The 25519-nt window shown below is 41.5% G+C and overlaps 1 protein-coding gene across 1 annotated transcript in view; it reads left to right on the top strand.

The window, feature by feature from the left end:
- Positions 1 to 751: 751 nt before the first annotated feature.
- PAPLN (papilin, proteoglycan like sulfated glycoprotein) overlaps positions 752 to 25519 on the top strand; it is a 47929-nt gene continuing 23161 nt past the window's right edge. Inside the window, exons 1-8 of the mRNA XM_066321296.1 lie at positions 752 to 796; positions 12811 to 12873; positions 21172 to 21287; positions 22616 to 22676; positions 22954 to 23056; positions 23915 to 24045; positions 24370 to 24493; positions 25249 to 25329. Of these exons, the coding sequence (XP_066177393.1) occupies positions 12817 to 12873; positions 21172 to 21287; positions 22616 to 22676; positions 22954 to 23056; positions 23915 to 24045; positions 24370 to 24493; positions 25249 to 25329 (673 nt within the window). The 5' untranslated portion in view covers positions 752 to 796; positions 12811 to 12816. The remainder of the gene's footprint in view (positions 797 to 12810; positions 12874 to 21171; positions 21288 to 22615; positions 22677 to 22953; positions 23057 to 23914; positions 24046 to 24369; positions 24494 to 25248; positions 25330 to 25519) is intronic.

The following is a 25519-nucleotide window of genomic DNA, read 5'->3' as shown; positions in this document are numbered from 1 at the left end:
AAATAAAACAACAGCAACACATAAGTTGTTATGCAATGTTTTCTCTAGCATCCACATGATTAAAACCACAAGTTTTTCCTTGTAATGCATCCAACTAGATTCCTTTTCCTTTAACAGTTTTTATGTTGTTAAATTGTTCCTTCAAGGGAGTTTTCAGGGGATTTCTGAATTGCATGGCATTTATTAGAAGAAAAAATAGAGAAACCTGTGCTGCCATTGCCTTTGGTTAAATTCAGGTCTGTAATCAAATTGCTGCTATTTTCAGATTTTAGGGGTCTGTTTAACTTTGCCTAGACCCAAATATAGCTGTGAATTGTATTTAAGTTCAAATTTTCTTTTGTCAAAAGCTTATTTGTGAACTGAGATTCAGGCTGTAGTTTTAAAGTAAATGTAAAGTTAAATATTTTTTTTCAGAGTTAAGAGCTTAATGGAAATGAATACTGAAGGGATCTGTGGATAGCTGTCTCTCTTTTGATATGATGCCTACAGCTAAAATAAAACTAGTTACAAAGGGCTCCACCCCTGCAACAACTTTAGGCACAGTTTAGAGCTCATGTGTGTGCTCACACACAGACTACAGAAGCTAGAAACGATTCCAAGGCAGGCGTGGCTGTGTGCGTGCTTACGGCACTGGCTTTCCAAAGCAAAAGTGAAAACTCTTCTGAAGAAACTGAGAGGCTGAAGGGGTTAAATGAAATACAACTCTGCTTTTCCTGTGCAGTAAGGATTAGTAACCAAACAGAAGCAGGAGAGAAGAGCGCTGAAGTGCCACTGTTTCAACAAGAACGATTGGAAAGTGGGTTCTGGAACCTGACTGCAGAGTGTCTCCAACCTTTGTGCTCACCTGTCACAGGCACATGCAGAAGGTAGGAGCTGACTTTGTCTTCTGGGCTGTCTCCTGATCCCTCTACTTGGATATCTATTCTCTATTAGTCTTTTTTAGTGCTGTTCGTGCTCTTTAAACTATTTTTCATTTCCCACTTTTTAATCTTTTCCTTCAGTTAAAAGAGTTCAGGGGAGAGGAAAAACCAGAGTCCATATGACTGCAAAATTTTATTTCTCAGAAGGCTGGGAAGAAGATGCTCCATGAGTTTGGTGAAACATGCGTACCTTTGACACGCAGTTAATCCCAGCGGGACTTGGTGCGCCCGCCAGCGCTGTGTCCCGGTGCTGTGGCTGGGAGCGCAGGGAGTGCCCGGGAAGGCGCCGGTGTGACAGGACGCCGGGCCAGCCCGCTGGGGTCACACACATGCTCCCTCAGCACCCAGGGTGCGAGGCAAAAGCAGCAGAGCTGTTGACTGCAGAAACAAGAGTTTTGGCACTCGGAATAAAAGCGTGTGTGGGTGCTAGGACTCTGGTAGCCCCTGACTCTCACCCCTGGAGGGCCGCTGCTCCCGTGCCAGCAGGTGCTGAGGGGAGGGTGCGGCTCCGCATCACTCCGGTGCCGCTTCCAGCTGCGTGAGGGCAGCCGGGAGGGAGGCCCGGCCAAACGAGGCCGCCAGAGCCGCCAGACCTCTCTGTGAAAGGGGAGCTTTTCGGGAGCGGGTCTCCCATCCCTGAGGGAGTGTGAGGCAGGCAAGGCGGCGGCTCCAGGGATCCAGAGACCTGTCCTGGCACGGAGGAGGTAATGGTCTGGAGGTAATGTGGGAGGGCAGTGCCTGGTGCGCTGGGTGGTCAGGTGGAAGGAGAGGAGCAGGTGATCTGAAACTGAGTTTCAAAGCTTTGATGAAGGTAATGTTAGCTTTGAATGGGGTGCCCAGGACTACGAATAACTAGTATCAGTACAAGAGCTTAGTGAGATGGTGCGTTTCTTTAGCTCTGCCTGTAGAGACCTCAGAGTGAGTTTGTAAACACCTTTGTTTGTTACTTTGGAAAGTGTCTACACAAACCCACATTTACCCTTTCTACATTGTACTTAGGAAGCCCTTCAGGAGCTCCTTTGTAAACTGGCTTGCAACTTATATGTCTTTATCCTGGCTTCTCAGAGATGTACCACACACTTTAATGCCAGAGCATTCCCAGTCTCTGCAGATGGAGCAGCCATGAAAAGCCATTCTTTCCAAGGTGCAGTGTGAGGATGAGCCAGTGTGCTACACAGCCCTGTGTGCACTGGACAGCCTCACTCTGGCCTTTCAGGACAAACGCTCTGCTCTTACAGGGAGCAAAGAGAGGTGCTTGTGATGAGGAACAAGGGTGGATGAAGTCACTTGTCTTTGGTATGGCATTAACTTAAACTCATATTTGTTCCTATCAGTGAATTAATTGGTTCATAAAAGGAAAAAAAAAAAAAAAAAAAAAAAAAAAAAAAAAAAAAACAAAACCAAAAACCAAAAACAAAAAAACCCGAAAACAAACCAGAGCAAATTTGTCATCTCTGGAAGTTTTGTGCTTTTTCTCTGTCTGGTGAGAGATAATCGAGGCTTATATTTTGGGTCTATTTTCAGGTTCTTATACACTGTGAAGTGTCCTGACACCATGAAGTTGTTTGGTTTTGGAATACTTTTCTCCATGAGTTTAAGTGCTTGGTGGCATCACAGAATTGCTGGGGTTGGGATTGTTTCTTTGCATCATTTGCCTGTTCCAAATCTGCTTGTAAACAGTCTATTCTGAATGTAGCATTTGATAGGTGTATGATGAATGATTTGAAGTGATTTTCAAGCAAGGATGTAGAGCTTTGTTTCCTCGTCTCTCTATGTATTTATGTCAAAAAGAATATCAGGCAAAAACCAAAATTGTCTCATTTTTAAGGGGAAGTAGCCACTACTATGTAAAGAACTTAGGGAAAGGTTGATCTCAAATGTTGCTCTTCAGTAAGTGCAGTAACTTCTGATGCAGGTCACTTCCCTTGGACTTTGGGATGGCCTATCTCAGACCCAGCTGCTTACCAGCTTGGTAAAGGAGAATGCAGGTACAGCTCACCTAATCTAGCTGCTTCAGGGATTAATTGCCTCTCAAATTAGGCACCAAGGTTCTTTCGGAGTCTGGGTGAATGGCCATGTCCAGACTTGCTAACACGGTTGAGGAAACAGGAAAGCAGCTACATTGTTGCAACTGGTTTTCTTGGTAGCACTTACTGAGTCAAAGGTGCGAAGTGTTCCTCCGTTCTTTGTTTGTTTGTTTTCTCTTAAAAGAGGAAACTTGAGAAAAAAGCAAAACCAACCAAACAAAAAACCTACAAAAAAACCCCAAACTCTGATCTTGATTGTGGATTCCTTCTTCTGAATATAATATAAATAAGGCAAAAATACTGTTCTATGCCTTATGACATGTAGAGTTTAGGCTACCATGTGACTTTCTCTTTTTTCAGTGGGGACTTTAAGTGTTAATAAAATGTTAACCATTTTATTCCTTCATGTATGTACCTTGTGACTTGTAATACACAACAAACAAATAGCTTTCTTTGTAAGAGGATGGGAGCTCTGTTTTGCATGAGGGCAGCACCTAGAACACACAGGATGCAATTACAGTTCTCCTCAAAATTAGCATTACAGGCTCATCATCAGCTGAATGAGGGGGAAAATGTTTCCCCAGTGGCATATTGATGCTCAGTGAACACCAGAGGAAATGAGTTGCTTTGCTCTTAGGTCTGTGGGAAGGACATAGAGGAGCGCTGTAAGCCCAGCAGTGTACCTGGCAGAGCTCCTGAGCCCAGGCAGAGATGGATGATTGCTCAGATTCAGAACAGTCATTTGCAGCTATGCCCACTGCATGATGGACTTTTTCAAAGGACTTAGTTCTCTCAAAATGATGCTCTGCTGGATAAAGGTTCACAGGCTCGTTTTTTAGCACTCCTGGATCTGAACTGTGATTTGTTGTGGTCCAGTCTTGTCTTGGACAATGTATAATAAGGGTTGCTAGATGTTTGGGAAGGGACTTGTATAGTAAAATACTTGAGTGGGTGTCTACTCATATGCATAGCCTACAATCAAGTAATTTGTTTATGCTTTCTTACATGGTAACAAGCTTACCTTCCTGACATGCAGACATGATGTATAGAAAACAAGTGCCATCCACAGATTGTTTATTTCTCTGCCTAGCCCTAAAAGCAGTAACTGGAGGCTCTGGTTTGGGTATCTGTGGGAGAAAGCAGCTTCAGAGCAAAGAACCAATTTATTTTTAGATCACACCGTTGTCATTTTGCTGTGATCACACCGTCGAGCATGTGCTTCCTTTGAGAGCTCTCCAGGCACTGCAGTGTGATCACACCCTCCTAAGATCATTTTTTATGAAGTTAATTTTTAGTGACAGATGAAAGATGCTAGGGCCAGTATTCTCAGAGACAGCAGCCCAAATTCCACAAGCACATATTCTCCATCCTAAGTTTGTTAATCTAAATTTCTCATTTAGGTTGTGATTTTGTTCCATTTTAGTTCACCTCATGTTACTCATCTTTCTCTTGCACAGTAATGTAAGCAAGCCCACAGATTTCTCTGAGAGGATTTCTGCCTCATAGCACTGAAAGTGTGTCTGCATCACAGTGTGTAGGGATGATTCCTTAGGGAAGAGATGTACCTGTACAAGTGTGGTGTGTTTGACGTGTTTATATATATACATATATATATAACTCAGTTAACTTTAAATGAAAAAAACTGTCTTGGCTTCCAGAAACAATGTAGAAGCAGCAGCAATCAAAACCCACATGAGATTTTCTGTTTTCCTGTCTATTATTAGTCCCCAAGAAACTTTATTTAAAGGTTTTACAGGTGTTCTCTGTGCATATATACTACAAGCATACTGTTCAATGTAGTGTTATCATCCTCTCAGTGAACAGAGATGTGAGTCTTGCAAAGAGAGGCAGAGAAAAATTTACATGGTTTTAAAATCTCCTATTGAAATAACGCTCATTTTTTATTTTTATTTTTTAACCCATTGCATAGCACAGAGATTTCTGTGTTTATATTTAGGATGGAATGAAGACAAATAAATTTGAAGCAGTATTCTAGCATGAAAATCCCTTAGTTTCCTAAAGAATTCTCAAAAATTTGAATTGTAAGAGATTAGTCTCAGCTGGGTAACATGCTTAGGTGATGGTTGGGGAGTGAAGTCCCTCCCGCTGTAAGTGAAGAGCAGGTTTGAGACCACTTGTGGAAACTGAATAAGAACAAGCTTGTGAGGCCTCATGAGATGCATCCTGGGGTCCTGAGGAAATTGACTGATGTGGTTGTCAAACCACTCTCCTTGATGTTTGAAAAGTCCTGGCAGTCTGGCAAACTCCCCAGTGAGTGGAAAAAGGGAAACATTTTTCCTATTTTTCAAAAGAGGAAAAAGGAAGGCCCAGGGAACTAAACACTTGTGAGCCTGCCCTCTGTTCCTGGGAATACTGTGGAGCAGATCCTCTTGAAAGCAGTGTGGAGGCATGCAAGACTTGGATGTGATGCAAGACAGGCCAGCATGACTTCATTAGAGAACAAATCCTGTCCACCCAACCTGGTGTCCTTCTGTGGTGGAGTGACTGCAGTGGTTGACAAGGGAAGACTGACTGATGTCATCTACCTGGAATTCTGTAAGGCTTTTGTTATGGTCCCACATGAAGACCTTGGCAGTTCTTGTGGATGAAAAGCTGGACATGAGCTGTCAGTGTGCTCTCACAGCCCAGAAAACCAACCACATCCTGCACTGCATCCAAAGCAGCATAGCCAGCAGGGGAAGGGAGGGGATTCTCCTCTTCTGCCCTTGTGAGACCCCACCTGGAATAATGTGTCCAGGTCTGGGACACACAGCGTAACAAAGACATGGAGCTGCTGGAGTGAGTCCATAGGAGGCTACAAGATGCTCAGTGGTCTGAAGCACCTCTTCTATGAAGAAAGGCTGAGAAAGTTGGGGTTGTTCAGCCTGGAGAACAGAAGGCTCCAGAGAGACCTTATTGCTCCCTTCAGGTATTTAAAGGGATTTTAAAAAAAGAGGGTGAGTGACTTTTTATGTCAGCATTGGTAGTGATAGCACAAGGAGTAATGGTCCTAAACTAAAAGAGAGGAGACTTAGAGGAGATATTAGAAGGACATTCTTTATTCAGAAAGTGGTAAGGCACTAAACAGGTAGCCCAGAAAAACTGGGGATGCCCCATCCCTGGAAGTGTTCAAGGCCAGGTCAGATGGGATTGTGAAAACCTGGTTTAGTAGAGGTGTCCCTGCCCATGGCAGGGGGGTTGAACTAAATGATCTTTAAGGTCCCTTCCAACCCAATCCATTCTATTATTTCTAAACAGCAGCAATGCTCAGTGTCAGGTGATATTTCAGGTCAGGCTAAATAACTCATAGAAATGAAACTTGAGCTGTGACAGGACAGTAGTAAATGTAAAAGATTGTTAGCCATTCCTCTTCAATTATGCTAGTGTTTGGGGTATTATATTCTTGTCATATATTTTCCATAGGCAGTGTGTGGCTTCTTTTAGCAGAGTCTAAATCAGTCTGTGTGCTTGACATTATCCCTACATGCTCCCAGATTTAATTAACAGCTAAGCACAGTGAGACTACCAAAATAGAAGGCAGAATCCTATCTTTACTCCTTATAATAAATCTCTTGCTGCAAACCTAATAGTGGGAGGCTAGTTGCATAAAAATTGAATCTGAGCTGATATTAATAGGTAGACAGAAAATTGCCCTCATGAAATACTGTATTAGCTCCTGCAAAGGGCTGGCATAGTGATTACATTTGCTTGGAAGATGCTGCTTCTCTGACCTAAGCCTGAGATACATCATTGTGGATTTTGAAGAGCGAGAACAAGGCAGGTCGGCATCTTCCCCACCCACTGATAGGGTATGGTGTGAGATCTTACTAGAATCTCTGTGTGTTGATCTTGCTCTTGAGCCTGATGATTTTTCAGCTACTGTTTTGTGTGATTTCAGTATTCAGAGGCTGCTGTGGCTTTCCCAGGTGTTGCTGAACTTTCCTTTATTGTAGAAGTGCTCTGTAAAAAAATATTGCCAGTCTGTGTCAGCAACGTGGAGCAGCCACATGGAGCCTGGTGCAGATTCATGTTGGGAATCAGCCTGAAGGCTGAGCTGAAAATCATTGATAGAACAGGCTTGAAAATGCTTCTGTGTTACCACTACTCAGTTCTCCAGCCAGCTAGCGCTCTGCTGCTGTGCTTGTTAGTATGCTTTTCTAACTTTTCTTTTTTTTTTTTTTTTAAACAAGGTGAATTTTAAAGATATTCTAGCTGAAAGTTTGTCTTTCTTAATATGCATCACATGGCTGAAAGTATATTTCAGTGGGATTGCTTTCTTGATGAGGATTCTTCAGCTTCTAATATGTATTTAGAATGAATTATTGTATCCGGATACCAGTGGTAAAGACACTGCCATAAAACTTCTGCTCAGACAACTTTTCTTTGCTTTCTCTCCTTTCCCATTAAGCCCTTTCAGCCAGTCCTGTGTTTGAATTAATTTATAAATATTTACCTCTTGCTTTGTATGCAAACAGCTCTTCATGAACATGGTTCATTGAATGAATGATCAAGACAAAGGAAATTCAGCATCCTTCTGTTTTAATGGACACATAGACATTATTTGGATTATCTGCCCCAACCCAAAGAACTTAAGATCCATGATTTTCTTTGAAAAAAAATTGTCCAAAGGGAGATGATTTACTGTGTTTGGGGAAGAAAACAGGCATATTAAGAAGTACCTTGAACATGATATCATCTGCCTAAAGTGATGATTTGTTTCCTGGTTCCTCTAGGCTGTGTAATGGCGTTCCTTGTGCTCTCCTCACTCAGCTCACACCCTAAGCAAAGGGAGGCTTTTCCTTGATCCTTGTTCCATGGACCCCCTTTGTCTCCCCACCTTCATCTTAGCTTCTTTCTCTGTATATATGTTCTTCCTTTTTAATTCTTCTGGCAAAAACTTAAATGATGCTTCTCAGTTGTCAAGGCAAACAAAAGTAAGCAGGAACAAAGATATGCTGGATGGTTTTTAGAGCAAAGCAGAATATTATATCTTTAGAAAATGTAGTGAATCTAAAATCTCAAAGACTTTGCTCTCAGTCAATGACTCAAAAAATTTATGTCAGGGAATAACAGGATGATGATATGTTGCCTATTCCTGCTTCCCACCTCCTTCAACCAAACTTCTAAAAATATAACATCAAAGTCAGCTCTGATGTGTTAAAGGGGAGGGAGTGGAGAAAAGAGAAGGAATTTCTGAAAAGGTGTGAGTAATGGGATCCCTGTGGCAGTGTCTGCTTTAGTGCAGGATGTGCTAAACTTTACAATAAGCCATTTCTGTTGATATTGCAGTAGGTAAATATTTATTGCTGGGGTGGTATCTCAAGCTGTGCATGCAAAGGCAGCTTCTGTGTCAGGGTTATTTCAAAGGGAATGATAGATCCATGCTGGGTAACTCAAATTCCCAAAAGGGAGATGAAATTACTTGTAAGGACCTGCCAAAATCACTAATGCTGGGTGGCTTTGCCACTTACATGCGTGTCCAGCTAAATCTCACCTAGATTGCACAAGTGGGAACCCTGAAGGGGTCTTTTTGCCTTCTGCCTATGAACCACTCCTAGAACAATCCCTGACCCACACATGTGATATATGTCTTTGGCCAAAGGTGATTTAGAAATGTGGTTCACAGGCCAAAGAAGGCTGGTGTGTCTTATGTACTAAACAGAGAATAACACTGGCTGTCCAATTATTTTCAAAAAGAATAGAGAAAACCTGATAAATGTGTGAGCAATGGAACTCATGAAACTTGTTTCAGTCTGACTTTGTGATCTGATTCTGGAGTGTATAAACAGCTTAACTTCTTGCTTACACAAGGCTAAGTTATGAATAACATTACTTTAAAGTTTGGATTTCCTTCCTGTTGAAAATAAAAAGTCATCATCTAAATAGATTAAAAGTTTAACACGTCTCTTCATGCTGGCCCAGTATCTTTTCCCTCAAAATGTAACTATTGCTTTTGTGACCCTGAAATTAGACAACCAATTTGAAGTTATTTTTTCATATATATAAGGCAATGTAGGTCTTGTTTCCCCAGGAACACGGATGTTAAGAGGTTGTTTGGAAAAGTGGCTAAGTTTAAGTAAGCAATTTTATTTGTGCATTGGAAGGCAGGACTTACACACGTAAACATAGGAGCCATTAAAACTGTCCTTGATTCTAAAACATACTCTTGGTCTTCATGAAGATTTGACTGATCTTGCTAGGCCTGCCTGGCCCCAGGTAAGAGTTCGAACTAAATAAAATATTTTTTACAGCAGCTCATTGCTAGCTCCACTATAGAGAAGTCTCCACATCTGCCCATCTGTCTTTTCTAGAACTTCTGTTTAGAAAGGCAAAAGCTTCTTTCCTAAGTGGGTCAGTGTTAAGCCCTGAAATAAGGGTGCTTATCCCAGTTTCTAGTGGTAGTGAAGTTCTTGTGTCCTGTTCAGTTAGGAAACTCCAGCTATCTCCTCTGTGGTCCTCTCACCCTCCTGTTTTGGAATAGAAGGCTCTGAGCTGCTAAAGTTAGACCCCAGCTTGAATTTCTTCAGTGTTTGGAGAAGCTTGGGTCAGCATCTCCTACAGAAAACAGTCCAGAGCTGAATCTGAAGCTGACTCTTTTTGACCAAGCTCACGGATGGCTGGAACCACTCCCCACTTCAAGCCTTTTATTCATCTCACCTGAGCAGTTAATGCCAAATGTGACTGACTAGACAATTTGAATCTCTTCTGGTGTATGGGCAGAGCTTTCAGCTGGGCACACCACTATTTCTTGTTAAAGATTCTAGTTGTTCCTTTCTTGTTGTAAAGTCATAAACCCTCTCCCTGAGTTAACTTCGTATTTTAGCACTATGGCAGGAATTCTTCCTTGTGAGCTTTCCAGCAGCTGTTCCATAGCTTGAGCATAAAGTCACCATTTCCCCTCAGGCTTTGCTGCTGTTTCTGGGTGGAGGAGGGGTGGGGATGCTGTTCTAGCACACAGTGGGAAAAGGGAGCTGCGGAAGGTTGAAGAAAACTGGAGAAGGGCAGGAGGCTCAGGGAGCAGCAGCTGCTGTTGCTACAAGTGAAAGAACTGCAAAACACTGTCCTTTTCTTTCCTTCCCCCACATACCAACATACCCAGCCTGCACTGAGAAGAATGGCAAACGAGCAGAATAAACATATGCTGCTGTACCCCAGGTCCTACAAGGAGTTAAAAGGCCATTAAATCCAGAAACAGAACTTGAGCCTTTTTTTCAGGTTTAAGACAGATTCTTCAATCTGTCTGAAACCTGAAAAAAAAAGTTCAACCATCTGTTGTGGTTGAAACTAAGGTGAAAGGAATCAATGTTGAATTCTACAACTGAGGAAGCTTTTAAAACAAGTTTCTTGACGCTCAGTAATTGAATGCAAGATTTGTTTTCCAGTGGTGAATTTCATAGGCTCCATATAACCCTGTGCTTCCTTCTGCCGATTCTTCCTGGAATCCCTTGACTAGTTTAATAGGGCTGGATGGTCTAAACATTTTAATACTAAATTTGGGACATATGATAGCAATTTCAAGTGCAATGGCACAAAAGTACAAGCAAGTACCAGGGCTGTAACCTCTTGCTGCTTTGGTGCTCAGGGTTGCCCCATACATTAGATTCCGACTCTAGTTGTCTCCTCAGAGAATCTTTTTCTCCTGTCTGGCTAAAAACATCCAAGGTGCTAACTAGCTGGGGAATGGGAGCACTGCTAGCCCTGGTGACCTGCTCCTCTAGCCTCTTCTCTAGGAGCCTTGTGTGGTTTGGTTCCAGCTCCTGTCTGCCTCTTGGCTCAGATAGTAGAAAGAGCTAAGCAGACAGTTCATTAGCAGCAAAATAAGCATTTGCTTTTCAAGGCCACATCTGTGGACTTGAGAGGTGGCTGGAAATGCAGTATGTGAGAGAGGAGTGCTGGGGAAGAGAGGATTTTTTTTTCCTCCTAGCAGCAGGAATAGAAGCTGATGTCAAATACCTCTGATACCAACACCATTCAAGGAAGATGCTGCTTTTACAGTGCCTTTTCCTCATGCTGTGGGCATATTATAAGGTAATTCAGGAGAATTTTGCTGTTTGTTTACATGAATCTTGTAGCAAAGGGATCTCTTCTTGCCTGTGCCTCCCCTGAGCAAGGATAGGATGCTTGGTAGGGTTGTGACACAGATCCAGCCTGATCTGCTTGTTGGCCTCTACAGCACAGAGAGCACCCTTTACCTCTTCTGGAGGCCATCCTGAGGATGTTTCTTCCTTGATTTGAATAGGGGGAGTAGTAGTAGTACCTGTGGGTGATGGAGGATACACAGTCTTCCCTCAGTTCCTAAGAATGACTAAACCAAAATTAATCAAAGTCTTTTCATATAAAAAGCTCCTATATCTTCATGTTCTTATGAATCTTATGATTGGCACTCAGTATTTAGGGAGAGAAGTTTATCAGTGCTTCTTTTCCCAGTTCCATTTTCCCTGCTATATTACTATTTGGCACACAGAATTTGGTGCAAATGAGTTTTTTAGTAGCTTTTACATCTGAAAGAGAAAGTATTTAGGAACTACCTTTTATTCTGAGCATGATGAATGTTGGGAGTGTTAAAATCCATGGTAAACATGAACTTGGAGAGTTGGAATAAGATCTCTTCATTGAGATCTTATTATGACTAGGACTGTAAGAAAGATGGCTGCTCATCATGAAGTAACCTGAAATACTCAAATACCAGATCAAGTAGTTTTCTTTTTGGTTATTTCTTGGTTCTGATGTCATATCCTTATGCAACAGTGATTTTATATCAATGTTATCATTGTTAATAGTGATACACATTCTGTATTTTATCTGGATTTAATAGGTCAGGCTAAAGGAGCTCTATATGAAGTTTTAATATTTACAAGGACTGATGAGATAAGCATGTCTTCCTTGATGCTTTTTTGTACTATGAAAGGAAAATGTCTCCTTTTACCTCTCCTTTCCCAAGTTTGATCTTCTTTCTAACTAGATAAAACTGCTAGGAATACCCAGTCTCTCTCTGTCTCTCTCTCTCTCTCTGTCTCTCTCTCTCTCTCTCTGTCTCTCTCTCTCTCTCTCTCTGTTGTTTGTTAGTTTGTTTTGGTTTTTTGGGGTGGTTTTTTTTTTTTTTTTTTCCTCCTGGGCTTGATAAGTCACAAGGTCATGAGAAAATGGTAATGAGAAAGAGTCAGTCTGTAGTGGCTGAAGTGTCCCTGGTCACAGCTGTGAACTCTGGTGGTTGGTGTGGGCTGCAACTCAAAAGAGGAAGGATTAAGTAGCAACAGGGGAGGTACCAACAAAATACTATGGTCCCAAATGTGCATAATGCCCCAAGTTTAGGAACTGTTGTATGCTGCCATGCCAGCCTACATGACCTGATCTCCTTTCTAGCTCTGCAGAGTGGATATAACTTCTCATGGTGGAATCTAGCTACAGCTGTCCATGATGAATTGTAGAATTTTAAACAAGCACAACCACACAAGATGAATGTAGGGTACAGAAATGTTAACTGTGGATTTTTTTACCTTGGGTTGGTTGAATATCATTGCAGTCTTCAAGTATTTTATCAGGTGTATATGTAAAGGGGTGGGAGGGCAGACGTGCAACAGCATGCACCTTCCACTGTGCCTGGGGATGGTGTTCTCATAATACCAGAGGAAAGTTCAGGGAAATATTCACTCTAAGTAATTATATCCTGGCTTTCTGTGCAGGTAATTTCAATCTTGGGAGATGCCTTCATCTATCCAGGGAATCCAGTGGTAAAACTACTTTTCTTCTCTCCCCTTGATTTTGCTTCCACCTCCATTTTTACGTCATGGTATCGTAGCTTTTTCACCAAAAAACAGCAAAGAAGCAAGCAGTCCTGATAAGTAATTTTTCTGTTCCCACAGGCAGAGATGAAGAACTTGTTCCTTCTGTTCATGCTAACAACGATGTCACCTACTGCATTTTCAGTAAGTAAATACTCTTTTGAGCACTATTACAAGAAATGAAAGATACTTCTGTTAAGAACTGTCAATTTCTGTAATTCAAGTGCTTTGTAGAAAGTATTTCTGGAAGAGCTAATATGTTCAAGTCATCAGGCCTATTGTGGCACATCTTATGAAAAGTCTAACATGGCAATTAAATAATAGAATTCCGGTAGTGCCTTTGGTTCTAAGGATGTTATCTGCAAAGCAGTAATTGCTGTCTCCTGCTTCAAAGCTAGAGAGAACTATCACTTGAAATAAAGAGAATGGATTTTTGGTTAGGTCATTTTTCTCTTTTCTTTGGTCTTAGAAGTATTAGCCATGTGGTTTAGCTTTGCTGGGAGAGGTTACTTTATGTTAAACCAATGTGATATTATCAGGAAAAGAATGCAGCCATTGAGAACTGGGATTCCTGTTCCTTTCTGAGTGAGAAGCAGGATCTTTCTGAAGTAAATGCAGCTTGAGAACAGTTTCACTGACTTGAAGTTAAACTTTATTAGTGAGTTGGACATCTAAGGTAAAAGATGACCTGCAGAGTAGAGTGGAAGCGTTAGCAAAGGAAGACATTACATGTTTGTTAGGTGTAAAGGAACAGAGAAGGGGGGAAAAGGAGGTAATTATCACTTGGAGTAAGTGTTTTGCTTTCTAGGCCACCTTTGAAGATCAGAAATGAGAGACCAGAAATCAAGCAGAGTTTGTTAGTTGCCATAATTTCTCTTACATATGGAAATATGCTTAAATGAGTGTTTGCTGTCTTACATCTAATAAAAAATCATACTGTATGTTAAAAGAACTAGAAATGGAATATATTCTATTCAGTCAATCTGTTCACCTGCCTATCTCCAATTTGGAGATCTTGGTGGGTTTTTTGGAAGGGATATGATGGAAATACCCTGAGATTGTTAAGGCTGATGTTTTCTGTAGTATTAGACTCTTCCCTCTGCATACAATCAATAGTTCCTCTTGAAGCCATGCTAAATGAAAGGAGAAGTTTTACTTGGCCACCACTTAAGTTCAGTTTCCCTGACATACTGGATCTGTCCAAGTCATACACTTCCTCTGAACATTGTTTCTTTATATGGATCTGCATTTCTAGGTTGAATTTATTTATTTTTAATTTATTCTGAATAACTCAACATTGTTATTGTTTAAGGTGCTAATCTGTTGAACGAACTTTTAGATGCCTTAACCAGGTTTAACAAAGGGCAGAAGGTGTATAAGGACATCAAAGTTAAGGTTATATAAAAACAGTAAAAATTACTGTGAGGACAGAGAAAGAGGAGATTTTACTATATTCCTATGGAGGGAAAGGTAGAAAACATGCACAAGAATAATTTTATTGGGTAAGACCAGTTTGTTTTGTCCTATAACCTGTCTCCAGCTATGTCACAAATGTGTCTAGAAAAAAAAGTTAAAAGATAGGCAAGTACAATCTCCCCCAATAGACTTATGAATCCTTTGAGCTTGAGATGTCTCTATTTCTCTTCCCTGAATTTGGTCACTGAAATTGCCTCCTTGAAGCCATAATACCAACATCCTGCTCTTGAGAGCTAAAAATCCACTATCATGTAATAATTTATTAATAATTTATTAATAATTAATAGCAGTTTGGGATAGGATTTGTGTTTCCCCTGTGTGTCACTTAAGTTGCCTACATTAAATCTCTACTGTCATTGTAGTGATAAATTGCTCATGCTATAATGTCTTCCTATAGTTCTTTGCAGTATGTCTCTGGTTTTCTGTTGTCCTTTATCACCCTATATTATCCTAATCATCTGCTTTCATTGCTTCTGTGGTTTTGGCATAACTAATAAATGTGTTGAGGCATTCCGGCTCCTTATGGAATTCTGCTGCTAATGTCAGTTCTTGCAGTGGATGGAGATTTTACTCCTGCTCTTGTCTTTGGGCCACCTGCTCATCATCCATTGAAGAACTGCCCTTCTGACTGCTTAAACTCCTTCAAAGCCTTAGGTGAAGGATTTTTCAGAAGTTTTTTCAAATCTGAGAGTATCTGGCAGGTTACCTTTGTTGATGTGTTTGTGAATTGAAGAACTGCAATATGTTTAGAAGGATTTGCCTTTAAAAGTTTTATTGACCTTTTTCCCAAACATCCTGTATTTATGCAGGTGCCTGCTAGCTCTGTTCTTTGTTATAACTTCTATTAATTAATCAGTTGACGTCAGTTTTACGCTCTGTGAATGTACAGTTCCATGGGTTCCCCTGGGATCATTTTGTAAACTGGTGTCAGATTTTCCACTTTCCAATAATCACATGTTGAAGTGGATTTAGATTGAGAGGGTTGTCTGCTAGTATGTAACAGTTTATCCATTTCAACCTTGAGTTCCTGTTAGGCCCCTTGGATAAACAACTTCTGGTGACTTCATACTGTGTGTTTTGTCCACTTTTCCAAATAAGTTTGGGGTCATAAAGTTTACTCACAATCATCCTCTTTGTAGAGTTTTTTGAATGTGCTCCATTTCCTCCACAAGGATTCCAAGAATTAATTTGACTTCTCAGCAATGGCTGTATCTTTTTAGAGTTCTTTAAATTCCCTCCTCACCTCCAGGTTACCCAGAGTTTCTGGAAGCCTTTCCATTTCTGAGAAGTAACTGGTACCTGCTCTGCCTGCTGCCCAACAACAGGGGCACAGCCCCATGGAGCAGCACATCCCTGGCTGTGCAGTGCACCAGCTGTGCACCATATCCTGCCCAGCTGACAGCAAATCAGTGGGTGTGGAAGGAGCCAGCTGTTGGGTGGGACAGCCCAGAGAGAGGTAGCACAGTGAGGAGTGTTGAAGAGTTGAACAGGGAACATGGAAAAGAGCTGGGGACCATGAAGGAGTGGGTTCAGTGATGCAGGGAGAATCTGAAGGGATTTGAGGAAATGAAGGTGTTGGGGAACTGCTGGATTTTACTGGATTTGTTAGAGGGGATATGCTAATGAGACACTGCTAGGGCGAGAGTAGGATGAAAGGAGATGTACACAGTGAGTGTAAACCACAAGACATTAAAGCTAACAAAGCCTGGGTTTTTTTCTTCATCTCCATAAAGCAGCTTGTCTTAATAAGATACTCACTTCTTCTGCACCACTTTTTATTTTGCTTCCTGCTGTCACCATCTTGTTCACTTTCATTCTTGTTTTTCTAGTTTTACTCAAATACAATTCTTTGATTGCTTATTCATTATTCATAGAATGGTGAATGGTTCTTGGCATTATTCACCTTCAAAGCTCTTTGCAAGCCTGCTGTGTCTGAGCCAAGATCAATGGTTATAAAACAATTATAAAAAAATGCTTTGCTGATGTGGTTTGTATTCATTAGCTCATTTTTGGTAGCATTTTTGGCTAATATTCTAGCTGGTTGAAGATGGAGCCATCTTGAAAATGCATATTGGCATAGCAGCAGATGTCTATATTATAACCATCTAAGATATACTGAATGTTTTCAGCTTCCTTTTAATTAAGTTTGAGAGTTGGATACCACATGTCGGGCAGAGCTCAGCTATATGGAAATATATCACAGCATCTTTGATGTGAGATATTTCCATCACCAATATAAGATGGTCATCATTGTAATACTGCATAGTTCTTCTGGATATAGAAAGAAGAATCAGTTGGTTCATATCCCAAAGAGCACATGCCTAAGGATACGCTCCATGTGGGTTGTTTTCGTTAGGGCCCTGAGGGCACTGCTAGGCTTTACTGGCCCTGACTGAACTCTCCACACCCAGCCCACTGCCCAGGACCCCCTTGCAGCCTCCTGAGACTGCTGGCTCCTGCCCTAGAGATACTGAAGTGAGGATCTCCAGCTCTGCCTGGCCAGCCATGGACCCTGATGAGCCAGGCCCACCTGTAGTCCCAACTCCCAGCCGGGCTTCAGGTGGAGGTGCCCAATTCCCAGGGCTGGGGCTGCTCCCTGGCTTGTGCTGCTCCTTGGCTCGCTGTGTTGTCCTGGGAGAGCCTCCCACTACTGGCCCCCAGCCCACAGGGAGCAGCCAACCTTTGGAGAACCTTGACGCTTTTCTTTCTTTCTCCCCTTTTCATTTTTAACTTTTCCTGTAGCACTTATTCAATGTTAACAAAGTTGCATTTTTTCACTGGAGACTACTTACTTGTCAAGACTTTGGCAGTGAAACCATTACAGAAGGGATAGTGGTGATAGCTTTCTTTTGTGAAATATTTGGTTTTTACCTTTCTCTCCTACCTGTTTCCTAAATGATGCTACAGTTCAGGGTGTGTCAAAATAAACACTAACCATATTTCAGAATAATAAACACTAGAAACTAGGTATTTATCAAATAAAATGATGCAGTGTTATTTCAAAAATACTAAGAAATGTTGAAGAGAGAGAGTCTGACTTGACTGCAGTTCTAAGCCATGGAAACACTACACAACTGTAACACCACATTATATCACTGTGAACAATATCTGTTTTCAGTGGGTAACAGCTGGACAGGGCCTTGTCGTCAGCCTCTATTTCCCACCACATTGTCCCTGTCGGCACTGAGATTTGTATCTGATCCCAGTGGAATCTAGTGAGCTGTGAAACAGCCCTAGAAGCCACAGTAACAACCTTTCAGTGTCCAAAATGATGCTTCAGTAGCATCTCAATAGGCCTAAGCTGTGCAACCTTCTGGGCTAAAAGCAAGCAGTGGCCTTGTCCAAAACCTCTCGGGCATAGCATGGTTATCAGTAACCAAGTGCTTTGAGCAGCCACTGTTGGAGTGGTGTAACAGGATGTTTTGTTGATGCTAGTCAGTCTGGAAAAGCAGCACCAAAAAAAAAAAAAAAATTACAAAATAATTCGGGGTCGCTGTCTCTGAGTCTTGAAAGGTGCCCAAGGAGCAATGGGTGAGAACTTAGTTGGGATGTAGGTTGTTTGGATGTGTGACTGCAGAACTTCACTGCTCACTTGGGACTGTATAGTAAATTGATGTTTTCTTTGATAGCTTGGTAGTATTTGAGTTGCAACAAGACCCTAGGAAATTATTCCCACTGAATCATTTGTCCACACTTGGTGATATGAACTTGTGGATCACTGCATGCCTGCAATGCCTTTGTCTGGGAAACACAGTCCTCTTCCCATGCATAGTTTCCTATCCATCTTATCAAACTGACTGTAAAGTCTTTCAAGGACCCCTTTAAAAATGTTCCTACATAATGCCAGCATTTTCTGTCTTTCTGAGTCAAGATCTATTCATAGTTTCTCTTCCACTGCATGTTTCATACACAAAAATAAACATTACATGGCATACAATATGTTATCTAGGACACTTTTCCAGAATTCTTTTGTTTGCATGTGATGCATACTGGAATTGTCTTTGCAGATGCGGTCTGGAGGTCTAATGACTCAGAGGCATAGCTTTTCACTTGCTGATGATATCAGATACGGTTGGCCTGGTAACAGCAGATGCTGCAACTACATCAGCAGTTCGTCTGTCTAGGAACTGATGAAAGCAATGCAGTGTTCATAAAAATGAAATCCCTGGCCTTCTAAACTTCTCTACCACAGCAGCCTGTATGCAAATGAGCCCTGAAAGCCCACAGTGCCAGGGTCATGGGCAATATCAGTATTCCCAGAAAGAATGCATTGCTGAGGTCTCAACTGGTGATAAAACTGGACAGAGTAGTTGGGCATTAACTGACTGCTCTCTGGGGAATTTTTAGAAGTCAAGGAAGATGGTTGTATGCATTTTCTCACTTCTCTTGAAATGTTAAAAGGTATACTTTATGCAGATAAAGAAACTGCATTTCTTGTGTGCATGTCAGGCTGAAGCAAGGGAAGAATGGAACCAAATGAATTTGTAACAGTGACGAAGATTGTATATTTTTTGTTCTGAAATCCCTGAGGGAATGGAATCTAGTTGTCCTGGCTGACATGAGATAAAAGCATTCCAGTGTCTGAAGAGAGCAGAAAGAGGCTTTTGGAACAGAAATTGGCTGACAACGTCTAAAAATGTCCTGTTATCAGGTTATGTAATAATATATTTATTATTTATTACAAACATGCAGCTTTATCTTTGCCTGTATACACATGTGCAGTTACTGAAGTAATGAGGACCATACACAGATTTCCAAATATGGGAGTTGGGCCCCTATTAAAATGTTTCTCTGACACTGTACAGCTTTGGAAGGATTCTTTTGTCTGATGCTCCTTTTGAGGTGTACATAAATGGAGTGATACTGAAAAAAAAATGACTGTTCCTGCACTCTGTGGAGGCATAAGCCTTACAACAAAGAATCCCTGCAGATTTTACTCTCTATAGAGGGAATAAATAATGCTAGTTCTGTAGGAGGGATATTGGAATATTTATCAGGATGGGGTGTGTGTGTCAAGGAAGGGCTTTCTATCCTAATTGCCTTCCAGTAATCTGACTTTCAAATGCTCTTCCTTTGGATTTTTATCTACATGTTTCCTTCTCCGTTATGCTGACTGAAAGGTCCCTTGTTTCCAGGGTGAGCTAATACTGCTCCTAAATCAGTCAGTTGATACAGAGGAATAAGACTGCCGAGAAACGGAGTGGTAGCATATTTTATTCTTTTGAGGCTAAGGGAGGAGGGATTACAGGGGTAGGAATTAAGGTGTCTGAAAGAAAAACTTGGGAAAATAAGATTGCTGAAAAAACGTTGCTGAAAGCTAAAATGCTACTGTTGGGATTACACTCAGAAAGGCAAATGAGAATGTAGAAGACAAACAGTGAGCTGAATATCCAGAGTGAAAGAGTGAGAGAAGGGTTTGGCACAGGGTCAGGGAGATGTTGACTTGGCCAGGAGGAGGTATGTAGAAGCAGCTGTAACCTGGGCAGTGCCACTGGACGAACAGGGCGAAGGCAAACAGAGATAGTCTGAACCAGAGGCATTAGAAAAAATTGCACAGGACTTGTGAGAAGAAAAGTAAGTAGCTAGGCCAGGAAGAAAGCATTTCACATTAGAGAAATATAGGTAATAATTTGGGGTGACTCTGCAGCTAGGTAGTTGTGGGTAATTTGGTAGTAAATGCAGAGATATGACTGTGCAATATTTCTGACTGTTGCCCTGCCAGCAGCAGGGAATTATTCCTTAAAAGAGGGTGAAGTAAAGGAACAAGACTGTAACTTGGACATACAGTAAGGCAGAGAGTGTGTGTGTAAAACTATAAAATCTGTCTAAATTACAAGGGAGGATTAACCTGTGCATCTTACCCGAGCTGGATTTCCCGGACGATTTATTAGACTAGCTCCTATTTCTAGGAGAGGCTTGGATGTTTGTGTGTGGAGGCAAGTTTGATCACATCACAATAATTTTTTACCTTTTTTTCTCTGCCTGCCCACTCTTCACTACAGCAGATGTCTCAGTGCCCAAATGGCCTGCACTACCTTCTCAGTGGTACAATTGTATACATAAACTGCACCTACAGATGCAGCTGCACAGCAAACCCTGTTTTTACTGTGTCACTCACCCCCTAACCCTGCACTTACCTTCTTTTTTCAAGCAGAATTAATCCTACTGCATCTTGCAAATATTTTTTTCCTTAAAATATTGCTGTTCTCCCCACTAACCACACATGTCCTACTGTATCTGGATCCCATCAGCTGCAGAAGGCCTTATTTTTTCTGAAAATATGATATTTCATGTATTTCAAAGACAATGTATTTTGGTTGGTTCCATCACACTTGTAAATTTTTGCCTATACTATCATGATTATTTCTCTTAATGTCAATATCCGACTTTCTAAATACAAAATTAAATAAGGGCTTTGCTAATTAAGGCCCAGGCCTTGACATTGTCATTGGACACAGTTGGGTAAGGAGAATAAAGGTCTATATATGGAAATCTGTTGCAGTAAATAGTGTGTTCTGGAGCTTTTCTTTCTGCATCCTTTACTTGTCTTAAGTATTGGACTTAGAGCAAAGGATTTGGGTTTAAGTGGCTCTATTGATCTGGTGTGGAGTGACAGTGCTCAAAGTCCCTGAAGTAATGATTTGCCTTTGCTGCCTTGCTGAGAAGATGTTATCCTCTTTTAGATCATTATTCAAAAGTGCTGAAATTCTATGAAGAGACAAACAGTAGCAATTAAGAGAGATCATGAAGTTGGATATGCTAGATGGCTTCAGGAATCTAATATTCCTAGATTCTAGAGACCTGATCTTTCCGATGTATTACAGCGTGCCACTTTTCATGTTAGGAATACAGCACAGCAAGACAGCCTTTTTTGCAAGAGAACACATAGAATCTCTGCTTAATTTTCTATTTTTTTTCCTGTGTTGCCATGTCTTTTTACCATGTCTGTGGGGTTTTTATTTCCAGGGCGGCCGGATGAAGCGGCAGGTTGATGTCTGGGGGAGCTGGGGTGAATGGAGCAAGTGCAGTCGGAGCTGTGGCGGTGGAGTCAGCTTTCGGCAACGGCGCTGCTATTCCCAAAGGTAAGGGCTAATCTTTTCTCTTTTCTTTTCTTTACATGTGTTGTACTCTTACTGAGCTCCTGCAGTTATGTTCTAATATACAGCCAGGAAAAAAAATGACTTAGTGTTTGATCCCAGGGGAATGAGTCCAAAGATTTTGAGACAAATCTCAGTTTCAGTCTTGTCGCTGCTGTTTTGGTTAGTGCCCTCTTCAATGCAAGCTTGCTATGACTCCTTTGATAGAGCACAGCAGTTTCTCTGTGAGATTTGAGGCTGTGCAATCAGGGGGTTGGCATGGTAGCAGCTGCTCAATCAGGTCTATCGTGGCAAGCCCTGAGGGAGTTGGAGAACAGGCCAGAGCAGTTGGTTTCTCTCCTGAGAGCTGGTGACAGTGCTGAGGTTTCCTCAGGTTTACGATTCTCCGGATGGTAAAATGCCCCAGAAGAAATGGAAGAGTGAATTTGGCTCAAGCAGTGTTAGTGCTGTGGCACCTGATTTGCAGCTGAGTTAGCTGCATTCTAATGAGAATGATGACTGGTACTGCACCTGTTGGGAATGATGGACCTTAGAGATCCTGTTGTGGATGAAAACAAAGCAAAGGAGGAAAAAAAAGCCAGATTCGCAATAATATCCTGGAAAAAACAGCCCCTCTCTGTTTAGAGAAATGAGAGGAGGTTTTGTAATAGAAGATGCCAGAGTTATGAAGCTGCTGCTTCCCACACAGGATAAAGAAAGCTCTCTTTTGAAGGCTGCCCATTATGGTTTGTACCTGCCAGAATCCCTGGAGGCCTGTCTCTCCGTTTTAGGAACACTGAGGTGTTAGGCATTGACTGGCTTTTTAGATCAATTTCCTCCACGACTGTTAGTCTCCATAATTCTCAGCTGGGGTCATTTGACTGGACTAAGGGTGTTGCACACTTTCCACGGGCATGTTTAGCTCTTCCTAATAAGGGACCTATTGTGCACAAGATAAATGATGCACAAAGATATTCTGAATTGGCCACTATCCTTGCGCTGCTCTTAACATGTGTCTCTTTGTTGTATGGACACCTCGACCCTTTGCTGGGTCTAAAATCTCAGCTTCCATTATTTGAAACATGACTCTGAAGAGCTGTAATGCAGTTGCTCATGGTATGTCTCATTCATACCCAAACACAAACTATAGCATAAAATACCACTAGAAAATGTAAGCTTGCTTCAGTGGTGAAGAAGTGCATTTTAGTTGTTCTGCCATATTAGGGAACTCTGTGAGGGTGATATGCTTGGTATGAAGGTGATTTTTAATGTCTGCCATGAGATGACTTGGTGTATTCTCCAGAGAGCTCCATGTATTTTTTTCTGCCTTCCAGGACAGAAGGTCCTCCCAGTTGTGTTGGACCAGCACGGAGTTATCAGTCATGTAATGTTCAGGTATAGTGCTCTGGTTTTAGTTTTTCTTGCCTGTTGCTCCTTTTCCCCAGACAAACATAATTCTTGCTGAGAAATAAGATGTGATTATTAGTTCCCGTTTCTCTGATGTCACTGGTGGATGTCCCTGAGTTCATTAATAGTATCCAGTCAAAAGTATATGGAAATTATGCCCAAATTTAAAGGGGAGGAATGAGACTAAACCCGAAAATTTTATTATATACTTTATTTTCCTCCTTTTTTGTAATACTCCAATAGAAACATTTTCTCTTCCAAACAGAACTGCCCGGAAGGCTCCCGGGATTTCCGGGCAGAGCAATGTGCAGAGTTTGATGAGACAGAATTCCAAGGCAAGAAATATAAGTGGCTTCCATATTATGGAGGTAATGATAAACCCGTGGGATTACACTTCATCACTACCTATCAATAACATGCTCTTTACTGTAGTATCCTTGCAGGGTACTTCCTTAGCTGGAGTGGGAGGCAAGAGTTGGCATGGAAAAAATCCTTTTGCCAGCAGCAAAGCATTGCTGTCCCAAAGACACTGGATGCATGGGCCAAGAGACAGCATTGCAGCAATACATACTTGTCTCTTGTAAAAGCCATTCCTTTAAAACCTTTGCTCAAGGAAATCTGGAACTGCTTGCAGCTAGGTTCTGAAGTATTAGTGGAGCAGAAGTTCTGCTGTATTTTCCAGTGTTGTCACAAGAGTATTAGCAGGGCACAAGAGAAACAAATGTATGTAATTAATGAGTGCTTCAGAAAATACATCTCTCTCATCAGCCCATGCTTTCCCAAGGAACCAGCTGAGAAGGCAGATGTGGGAACCAGGGGTCCTTGCTCTGAGTTTTGATATAGTATCATTCACAGTTGGCTAACAAATTATGAGGGTTTTGAAGATGGATTTAAAGAGGTTTTTTTGTTGGTTGTTAAAATAACAGTTCTGTGTCAGCACCTGTTCTCATTCTAGAAAATGCTGTATTCCAAGGGAGTATAAGAGCAATCCTATTAAGGAATAACCAAATATCCACTTAGACCAATGTCCCCTGAGGAAATGTTTGAATACAGTGAGATTTTGCTAGGGTTTTTTCCAGCCTCCAGCAGTTTGTGACCCAGAAATTCACTCAATATCTGTCACTTAATATCAGTAGACCTCTCTGTTTCTGCTCCCATGATCTAGAGCTAGGCTTCCGGTGCAGTATCAAACTATTATATAATGTTTCTTTTTTCTCTCCTCCCAGCACCTAATAAGTGTGAGTTAAACTGTATTCCCAAGGGAGAAAACTTCTACTACAGGCACAAGGAAGCAGTGGTAGATGGGACAACCTGTGAACCTGGCAAGCGAGATATCTGTGTACAGGGAATTTGTCAGGTTAGTCATCCTGGTACTTCCTTCATTCATCATTGGGTCTGTCAATCTTCCTATTGTCTCTCTTTATTGTACTTGACCTTCCATAATAGCATCAGAAAAGGTGAATCAGTCAGTTTCAAGGTGCTGAGGAGCATGTGGACATCATTTATCTGTCTCTGGATATGAGATAGTAGATAACAGCTTCATCGTTTTTCTCTGCCCTATCCTGACTTTCCAGACTCCCTAGATTCGGGCTTTCTCAACAAATCTTGTCCAGCATTTGGCCCTTTTTTCCTTCCTCTGTCATCACAGTTTATTCCTATTAATGTTCCTCTGTTCTGACAGGCTGTTGGCTGTGATAATATGCTGGAATCTGTCAAGAAGGAAGACAAATGCCTGCAGTGTGGAGGAGATGGCAGCAGCTGCTATGGTGTGAAGGGCACTTTTGATGTGGCCAGCCTCCCCAAAGGTACAGATGATGCTAGGTAGTTTGGGCAGGTGAGAAGGAGAGAGTTAAAGCAAAAATCAACTGCTACCAGGGCTGGTGGGGACAGCTGCTCACATGATTGTTATAGGCATGCTTGGATGATAACTTGAAATATCTGTACAGTGTATGGCCTTAGAATCAGAAAAGTACTCTTGGCCCTATCCTGGGAATCACTTCCCTTATCTGTGTCCATACTTGGAATGCTTGCCATGATGCTGATGTCTTTCCCCACTACCTCTCCATCAGGTGCTATAAATGCATCATAATATCATCACCATACACCGCTTTTGTGAGGCTGTCCAGTGTCTTGAGAGCCCCACCAGAACACGAGCAGGGCTAGAAATGGGGCAGCAGTTTCTGCATTTGGCCAATATTTTTAAAATAATTTCAAGATGTCTTTAACTGCTCTTGTGGTCACATCTCTCTAAGCTGAAGTCCAGTATGATTCTTGCTGAAATTCCAAAGGTTTCAAAATGTAGAAAATGGACTTTTCTGAGGTGTCATTGAAATTTTTTACACATGGACTGATCTGTGGATAATGTAGGGTGAGGTTATTCAGCACGCAGTTAAAGGGATGATGAAAATGCTTCATGTCACCATCAAAAAGCTCATCTCATTGTTCAGGCACAAATGAAACCATGAGCATCTTTGGCACAGAAGAGTGGCTGTATGGCACCCACATCAGTTATTAATAATCCCTCCTCTTTTTTTTTTTTTTTTTTTTTTTTTTTTTCCAGGTTACAATCAAATTTTTATTATCCCTGTGGGAGCCACAAGCATCCAAATTAAGGAGGTTAAGCCCAGCAGGAACTTCCTAGGTATGATTGATATCAGAATCTGTGTATCAGTCCATTTGGATTCCAGCCATTATGCTAAAATCTGGTTTTAAGGTATGAGTTTACCTTGAGGGCTTGATCTGGCAGAGTGAAAAACTGAATATCAGGACCTGAATATTGAGTATTCTTGAAATGTGAGTGATGCACAACTCTGGGCTTCACGTTTACTTCA

The sequence above is a fragment of the Sylvia atricapilla genome, chromosome 6, assembly GCF_009819655.1.
Source record: "Sylvia atricapilla isolate bSylAtr1 chromosome 6, bSylAtr1.pri, whole genome shotgun sequence".
Lineage (NCBI taxonomy): Eukaryota > Metazoa > Chordata > Aves > Passeriformes > Sylviidae > Sylvia > Sylvia atricapilla.
This window is presented reverse-complemented; position numbering and strand designations above follow the sequence as displayed.